The following is a 9,394-nucleotide window of genomic DNA, read 5'->3' on the forward strand; positions in this document are numbered from 1 at the left end:
AAACAAAAGTGTTTATAGAAGTTTTCTTACCCCTCTATCAACAATGTCTTTTAGACATAAAGGGAGCAAAGAAGTTGTCTCTTTAGCTCCCATGTCTTCAAATGAAATTATGACAAATGACTACCTTTGAAAGAAATATGAATACACTTTAGAATTTTCAGCAGATTATATATTTTTTCTTAATTATAAATTTAACTTAATTTTATTACAGATAACTATGAGCCTGTGATTTACTATTTGATATCTAAAAATCCACCGAGTACTAAAAAAACGCTGTACACTGGATAATGATATTGGTCAGCTATACTGTGACCACAGAAAATTTCCCTTTATGACTGTATCTATGGGACATTATTGTATCAAATCCCACAAAAATAACAGGTATCATTAAGAAAATATGTTTCTTCCAAGCTTTCTCTTCAGAGCCCCCTTGATCTCCTTGTTCCTGAGACTGTAGATGAGGGGGTTCAACATGGGGATCATCACCATGTAGAACACAGACACCACCTTGTTCTGGTCAGTCGAGTAGCTGGACTTGGGCATCACATAAATGAATGTGATGGTCCCATAGAACAGAGTGACCGCAGTGAGGTGGGAGGTGCAGGTGGAGAAGGCCTTGTGGCCCCCCTCGCTGGAGCGCATCTTCAGGATGGTGATGAGGATGTAGATGTAGGAGACGGCTATGACAAACACAGTGACCACAATGACGGAGCCAGCAGTAAATGAGGGAACAGCTGCGGGGACACTGGTATCAAAACAGGAGAGTTCAATTAAGGGAGCAAAATCACAGAAAAAATGATTGACTTGATTTGGGCCACAGAATGATAAAGAAAAGAAAGAAAAAATAAAAGAGCAAGCATTAAGAAAACCACCTATATAAGCCACTACGAGTAACTGGACACAGACTTGTGTGGACATTTTGGTTGAATAAAGCAGTGGGTTGCAGATTGCCACAAAGCGGTCATAAGCCATGGCAGCCAGAAGGAAGCATTCAGCTGTCCCAAAGAAAACAACTGAAAAAAGCTGGAAGGCACATCCAAGGTAGGAGATTGTATTTGTCTCCACCAGGAAGTTTACAAGCATGTTGGGGGTGACAGAAGATGAATAGCCTATGTCAGCAGAAGCCAAGTGGCTCAGAAAAAAATACATAGGATGATGGAGCTGAGAGGAGATTCTGATTAGAATGATTGTGCTGAGGTTGCCAGATATGGTCACCAGGTAAATACATAGCATGAGTATGAAGAGGATGACTCGAAGTACTGGATCATGTGTTAAGCCCAATAAAATGAACCTGGTCACCGCAGTGTGGTTCCCGTCTACCCAGGACTCCATGAGACAGTGTAGGTGCTCCCAAAATGAACCTTTGATGAGAAGGGTACACTAGTTATAAATTTGTAGGTTTCATTTTTATTATTACTCATGGTCACTATAAAGATATTCAGGCACCAGTATATTTTTACATGAAATGATGACTCTGTCTATGCCTTGAAAATTATTTTTATCAGGAACACCAGAAAAATTTCTTTCAAATAATGTCCTTTTCTTGTCATATTGTTTCCAAAAGGCAGTTAAAGTGGCTTTAAATTCAAAGAATAAAATATATAAGACAGATAAGAATAACAAAAAGATTGGTGATTATATAAAAAAATAAAAATGCGCACACAGTTTTAAAATAAAGATGAGTAATAGCTAACATTTATTACATGCTTACTAAATGTTAAGCCTGGGGTTAAGAATTTTGTGTATATAGTCTAGTTCATTTTCCAGAAAATAATATTAGCTTCCTTATTATTCTCTAGATGCATAAACTGAATCTGAAAGGGATTATGTTACTTGTATGAGGTTACATAGCAAGTGGTGGAGTCACAAGATAAACACCAAGAAACCTGACTGCTTATTCCTTTAGTAACTACACAGGAAATAAAGTTAAATGATACCATGAGATCCAACAAACCTGGCAATGAGTGGATAACAGTTTATCCTTTAGGTCTTCTGGAATGTAATGTGTAAAAGAGGCAATTGGTTAGTAACATATTTCACAATATCTATCAGTTAAACAAGAACATTTTTTAAAAAGAAGAAATATAGTTGTTTTTTAGTCTATTACCAGAAAGGAATTTCAAATTACTATTATGAATAAGGTCACTTATTGTAAATTTATTGGATATCTTTAAAATATTTATAATTAAATATATTATTATTTTATTTTTTCAAGTAGTTTGAGATTTCAATGTAATCAATATGCAAAAAACATGATTAATATTTATCACATGATAAAAATACATTTAATCAAATCAAATAACTTCCTGCTGTAACAATGTTTTCTAATTGGGGTTTTGCAGAATGAATAATAGCGTTTTCAACATGATATAAAACTGAATAGTATAGACTAAAATTGAAGAAGGATCACGCAGCTAGCAGCCAGGTTGACCCTAATCTCCTAGTTTTCTAACTTTATGTCCCAAGCTTTGTCTAATATGTGTTCCTTCTAAGCTAAAAGCATTTGGCTCCATAAGCAAAGTAAGTCTTTCTGCAAATATTTACATCATTTTCACATTTTTAATCTATAATTAAAATCTTTGTCATATCTGTAAGTGCCCAAAGTGTCTGAAAGATAGTGAGTTTATTAGCATTTTGGCAGAGTGCTGAGTTTGAACAGTGCTGAAAAACCATCTGAGTTTCTGTCCTACGGGTAGATAAACATGGATTCCTGGTGACTTGGATTATGCCTATTTCTTCACATGAAACTGATGGTGGAAACTGAGTAATTCAGCCAAAGTTGCTCAGTAGCTGATTGCTTGATCACATCTGCCATGTTTCTGCACTGTGACTGGTGAGTACAGATCTAAAGTGTTCTCAAAGGGTAAATGAAAATCAATACATCAGATTCATTAACAAAAGCCAACGTCTTACCTCTTCTAATGAGAACTCATTCATCTTTCAGTAACAACTCAAAGTCATAGTGGTTATATAGGTATCTTTCAGTTTTGTTTTCCTTTGAGGAAAAATCTCTGAAGACTCTAGAGATGCAATTGTGAATTCAAAGGCACCATGGAGCATCATTATTTTCTGTAGTGGAAATTGAGCAATTCAATTCAGACACAAAAACAACTAATCTTTCCAGATTCTGTCAATTCTCAAGTGGTCAATTTATTCTTTTGTTTCTTATCTAGGTGTTCATGCATAGTTCTATAACCTTTGTTTAATAATTTTTAAAGTATATAATATAATAAATTCTTATAAATGAATGTAGGTTCCAAGTTTACTATGATATTTCAGATTAAGAAATATTCAGTACTGAAGTGGGGAATGGGGGGAGGGGATGGGTGTATACCTACATGATGAGTGCGTTGCATATTTTCTGGAGAATGGTCACACTTGAATGTCCTGACTGAGGCGGATGGGGGGTGGGGGGAGGGGATGGGGGTATAACTACATGATGAGTGCAATGCGCACTGTCTGGGGAATGGACATGCTTGAAGCTCTGACTCGGGGGGATGGGTGGTATATGGGCAATATATATAACCTGAACTTTTGTACCCCCATAATGAGCTGAAATAAAAAAAAAATATTCAGTACTAAATTTCAGATACAAAATGCTAACCTTAGCTTTTTCCATTTAATATTGTTTATTGATAAGTATTTTATATTGATATATATAAGACATGTCAGTAAATACCTTGAAAGGATATGAGGTATAGCTTGAGGTAAAGTTTAATTTTATTTTAATTTTTTTTATTTCAGAATATTACAGGGGTACAAATGTTTAGGTTACATATATTGTCTTTGTCCCACTCCAGTAAGAGCTGCAAGCATGCTCAAACCCATTAGGTGTGAATATACTCATCCCCTCTTCCCCCCTCCCACCTGTCTGACACTTCAAAAATGCTACCACCATTTTGTGCACTTAAGTGTTGATCAGTTAGTACGAATTTAATGGTGAGTATATGTGGTGCTTGTTTTTCCCTTTTTGTGGTACTTCACTTACTACAATGGGCTCCAGGTCTATCCGGGATAATACAAGAGGTGCTAGATCACCATTGTTTTTTGTGGCTCAGTAAAACCCCATGGTATACATATCCCACATTTTATTAATCCACTCATGTATTGTTGGGCACTTGCGTTGTTTCCACATCTTTGCAATTGTGAATTGTGCTGCTATAAACATTTGAGTGAAGATGTCTTTTTTATAGAATGTCTTTTTTTTTCTTTGGGTAGATGTCCAGTAATGGGATTGCAGGATCAAACGGTATTTCTACTTGTAGCTCTTTGAGGTATCTCTATGTTACTTTCCACCAAGGTTGTACTAGTTTGCAGTCCCACTGGCAGTTTATGGGAGTTCCTATCTCTCCGCATCCACACCAACATTTATTCTTTGGGGACTTTTTAATAAAGGCCATTCCCACTGGAATTAAGTAATATCTCATTGCAGTTTTGATTTGCATTTCCCTGATGGTTAGAGATGTTGAGCATTTTTTCATGTTTGTTGGCCATTATCTGTCTTCTTTTGAAAAGTTTCTGTTCATGTCTTTTGCCCACTTGTTGACAGGGTTGTTTGATTTTTTTTCCTGTTGATATTCCTGAGTTCTATGCAGATTCTAGTTATCAGCCCTTTCTCAGATGTGTAGCTTGTAAATATTTTCTCCCATTCTGTAGGTTGTCTGTTTGCTCTCATGATAGTTTCATTGGCTGTGCAGAAGCTTTTTAACTTGCTCAGTTCCCATTTATTTATTTTTGTTGTTGCTGTGATTGTCTTTGGGGGCTTCTTCATATTCTTTCATCGTAAATTTTAATTCGGCTTGCACAATGCTTCAACCAAAAAAATGATTGAGATTCTCAATAGATGTATATTTAGTGGTAGAAATTAATTTAGAGAATATTAATATTTATAAAAAATTGAATCTCCCTGTCTGATATGTTTATTTATTTATGCCTTGCTTTTGCAAAGATTTTTGTATCTTCTTTTATTTCTAAAAATGTAATAGATTTTTAGGTATAGAAGCATTTTAAAATTTCTTTTTCTAGCTGGGCATATGAAGTAATTTTGGAGTCTTAATTTATATTCATTCACTTTATTAAACTTTCTAAATGTTTTATACACACGTGCACATACACATATGTAATATTACCTTCATATCATTTAATCCTCACAAGGCTATGTGATTTTTATAAATATAATATACAGTATTGAATTAAGAAACATTTGACTTGAAGAGGTTAAGAAACTTATTCAAAGTTACTGCCATACCTCTTTCTAAAGCCTGAAAACCACTGGGACAAACTTTCTCCTGTAGAAATACCTGCATGGGAGGAGTAAGGTATAATCAGAGTCACTTCCTGCACACTATATTTTCTCAGAAACCTCACAATCAACTGAAACATTTTTAATGGTTTGCACATGTGAGTCAATTATAGCTTATTATAGCTTCTGATAGTCAATTTTGAGTAAACATTTTGCAGTATGTTGAAGGAGTTGTGTAGTAAGTGTTCAGGTGGAAAGAGATATCTGAATGAGGGCACTTCTCCCAGTGACCTAACTGCAGTGAAATTATGGCTGCACACTTCTTTACTGAGGTTATTTTATCCCAAGGAAATGCCTGCAACACAGTGTAATGGCATTCCAGTATTATACCTCCTTTCCATTTGCAGGGCTACTTCTGACATTACTTAAATTTTCGTGTATATAATCCACTTGGAAATCCCGCAGTAGATGCAGAAATATTCTTCCTGCTTCCTTCTTCTTTAGTTTCAGAACTTGAAAATATTTTTAGCATTAGAAAAGGAATTCAAGTTTTTATGTACATTTAATAAATACATACATACACAGACAATAAGTATGGAAAAGAGGTAAAAACCTAAGAGTGGTAGATAGCTGCTGTTTGTCTTCCCACATGCAGTTTCTACCCATTTCTACCTTGATATAATCCCAAGAGACTGATCTGTATGGACTGTATGAACAGCCTCCCTTGCCTGTGGCTTCTGGGAAACGCTGGCAGAGGAGTCTGAGATTTGGGTACTTCCCTGGCTCTTTCCTTCCTGGGTCACATGAGTTGGCTGGCGATGGTCCACCAAATGCCTCAGGTCCTGTCAGGTGGTTCTCTTACCACAGCTCTCCAAGGTCCAGTAACTGCCCACACCTTTTGCCCCTTCAGGTGTTGAGCTGATCACTATCCCTGAGTGCAGTGTTACCCTTGAAGCTTTTCCTAAACTCTGCCCACAACTTTGCAAATAGTTCCTTTGTTAAATTCCCCTCAATTATCCAGGCTGAGTCATCTATTTCCTCTGGTTACTCTAAATAATATATAGACCATTTTCTACAAATATCTCTTGCTAACACCTTTATATTTATTTTCTCAAATATTTTTTATAAGGACAAACTTTTATTTTTACAAAATTTAAATCATACTATAAATATAAATATATAGTTTATAACTTGAATTTACAATCAATAAATTATAGATACCAATTGAATGTAATGTAGTTTAAATTATTTAACTCTAAATTTGTTAAAGTGACTTGTGGAGAATTCCCCAGTGTATCCATAACTGTTTTCCAACATTATCATCTTCTATTCTCCTACATTTACTTAGCGAAATGACCCAGCGAAAGTGACTTACCCATGGCTCCTGAAATGTCCTCCCACTTTCCTGCCTACTCTTTTGCTGAAATTATTTTTCACCTACCAGTTACATATCAAGTACATGTCCATCTGGCTTCAACTTCCCCACTCTGAAACTGCTCTTGCTAAATTGTCTACAGTCACCACATTGCCAAATATCAGAAGCATTAAACAAGTGCCCACACTCTCCCATCTTGACTCACTTTCCTTTTTTGTACTTTACAAACTTACATTCCTGGTTTGGGCTTCTTCCCACGTGTCTGGTCCATTTATGTTCATCTTTGCTGCAGATTGAAACTCTACCAGACCTTTAAATGATGGGCTATCCCGTAGTTTATCCAATATATCCTTATGTTTACAGCCACTTACAGGCCTCATGCAATTTCATCAATTTAAATACTACTTCAATATTGTTCACTCTCTAATTTATATGTCCAACCCTGATTTATTCTGTGAGCTAAAATACTTCTCTGTTCAACAGTAGTAGGCAGTGAGTGACTGAGGAACAGTGAGGAAAATATTTTTGTGTGGACATATGTTTTTATTCTCTTGGGTATCTATGTAGAAGTGGAATTGCTGGATCATACAGTAACTCTATTTTTAATCATTCAAGAAACTGCAAGACTGTTTTTAAAATGATTACACCATTTTACATTTCCTTCAGCAGTATAACAGGGCTCCAATGTTCCACATTCTCACCAACACTTTCTATTGTCTTACTTTTTGATTCTAACCGTACAAGTGGGTGTAAAGCAGTATCTCATTGAGGTTTATTTGCATTTCTCTGTGGACTCTCAGAAAGTTTTTAAAGAAAATACATCCGCTTGTACTGAAAGAGACAGGGTCAGTGCAAAGTGAAAGGTCTGTGGACTCTTAGCCTACAATGGTCAGGAAATAGGCCAAGAAAACCACTCAGCTATAACATGGGCAATATGTTTTCAGAAAAGGATGGATGAACCAGAGGATAGAACCAAAGACCAGAAGGCAGAGCTTACAGCCACAGAGCTGTGTAACAGGGAGTAACACTGGGCCCTAATGAAAGAAATCAAAATTGTGGGCCAAGGGCAGCGACTCATGCCTGTAATCCTAGCACTCTCGGAGGCTGAGGTGGGAGGATCCCTTGAACTCAGGAGTTTGAGACCAGCGTGAGCGAGAGTGAGACCCGTCTCTACTAAAAAAACAGAAAAATTAGCCAGATGTCATGGTGCCTGGCAGTAGTCCCACCTACTCAGGACTGAGGCAAGAGGATCACTTGAGCCCTGGAGGTTGAGGTTGCAGTGAGCTAAGATGATGCCACTGCACTCTACCTGGGGTGACAGAGTGAGACACTGTCTCAAAAAAAAAGAAATGAAAAGAAAATGGAAATTGTGTCCAGCTGCATTCAACTGTCCTAAAGAAAGCAGCTGAACTTGGCTGGATGGCACATCCAAGGTGTCTGTATTTCTATTCTCACAAAGTTTACAAGCATGTTGGGTGTGACAGAAGATGAATAGCCCATGTCAATATAATATATAAAATATATTCTGTTTGATATATTTTAATCACATACACTCAATTTCCTTTTACTATGTCATTTATGGGACATTACTATAAAAATTCCTACAAAATAAAAGATGTCACTAAGAAAATATGTTTCTTCCAAGCTCTCTCTTCAGAGCCCCCTTGATCTCCTTGTTCCTGAGACTGTAGATGAGGGGGTTCAACATGGGGATCACCACCATGTAGAACACAGACACTACCTTGTTCTGGTCAGTCGAGTAGCTGGACTTGGGCATCACATAAATGAATGTGATGGTCCCATAAAACAGAGTGACCGCAGTGAGGTGGGAGGTGCAGGTGGAGAAGGCCTTGTGGCGCCCCTCGCTGGAGCGCATCTTCAGGATGGTGATGAGGATGTAGATGTAGGAGACGGCTATGACAAACACAGTGATGACAATGATGGAGCCAGCAGTAAATGAGGGAACAGCTGCGGGGACACTGGTATCAAAACAGGAGAGTTCAATTAAGGGAGCAAAATCACAGAAAAAATGATTGACTTGATTTGGGCCACAGAACGATAAAGAAAATAAGGAAAAGGTAAACGAGCAAGCGTTAAGAAAACAACCCATGTAAGCCACTACGAGTAACTGCACACAGATTTGTGTGGACATTTTGGTTGAATAAAGCAGCGGGTTGCAGATTGCCACAAAGCGGTCATAAGCCATGGCAGCCAGAAGGAAGCATTCAGCTGTCCCAAAGAAAGCAACTGAAAAAAGCTGGATGCCACATCCAAGGTAGGAGATTGTATTTCTCTCTACTAGGAAGTTTACAAGCATGTTAGGGGTGACGGAAGACGAAGAGCCTATGTCAGCAGAAGCCAAGTGGCTCAGAAAAAAATACATAGGATGATGGAGCTGAGAGGAGATTCTGATTAGAATGATTGTGCTGAGGTTGCCAGAGATGGTCACCAGGTAGATGCACAGGATGATGACAAAAAGGACAGCACAAAGGACTGGATCATCTGTTAAGCCCAATAGAATGAACTCCCTCACAGCAGTGTGGTTCCCATCCACCCAGGAATCCATGAGACAAGGTAGCTGCTGCCAAAACGAACCTGTGACAAGAATGATACAGTATTTATAAATTTTCTGTTTTCATTTTTATTAGTACACATGGGAAGTCTCCATAGAGATATTCAAGTACCAGTACATTTATACCTGAAACTGTGAGTCTGTCTGTGCTTTGAAAATTATTTTTATCATGAACACCAGAAAAACTTCCTTCAAATAATAATGT

General features: G+C 37.3%; 2 protein-coding genes across 2 annotated transcripts; both read right to left on the reverse strand.

Annotated features, from left to right (window-relative positions):
* Window positions 1-387: 387 nt before the first annotated feature.
* Window positions 388-1,332, reverse strand: LOC123642391 (olfactory receptor 502-like). The gene has a single exon (XM_045557444.1). The coding sequence runs from the start codon at window positions 1,330-1,332 to the stop codon at window positions 388-390; it is 945 nt and encodes a 314-aa protein (XP_045413400.1).
* A 6,906-nt stretch (window positions 1,333-8,238) lies between these two features.
* On the reverse strand, window positions 8,239-9,183 carry LOC123642393 (olfactory receptor 502-like). The gene has a single exon (XM_045557447.1). It carries the CDS (start codon window positions 9,181-9,183, stop codon window positions 8,239-8,241), a length of 945 nt encoding a protein of 314 aa, XP_045413403.1.
* Window positions 9,184-9,394: the final 211 nt, after the last annotated feature.

Source organism: Lemur catta, chromosome 7 (assembly GCF_020740605.2).
Source record: "Lemur catta isolate mLemCat1 chromosome 7, mLemCat1.pri, whole genome shotgun sequence".
Classification (NCBI taxonomy): Eukaryota; Metazoa; Chordata; class Mammalia; order Primates; family Lemuridae; genus Lemur; species Lemur catta.

Bases quoted from the DNA above. Each gene is read 5' to 3' on its own strand.
- LOC123642391 (XM_045557444.1), bottom strand. From the start codon at position 1,332: ATGGAGTCCTGGGTAGACGGGAACCACACTGCGGTGACCAGGTTCATT.
- LOC123642393 (XM_045557447.1), bottom strand. From the start codon at position 9,183: ATGGATTCCTGGGTGGATGGGAACCACACTGCTGTGAGGGAGTTCATT.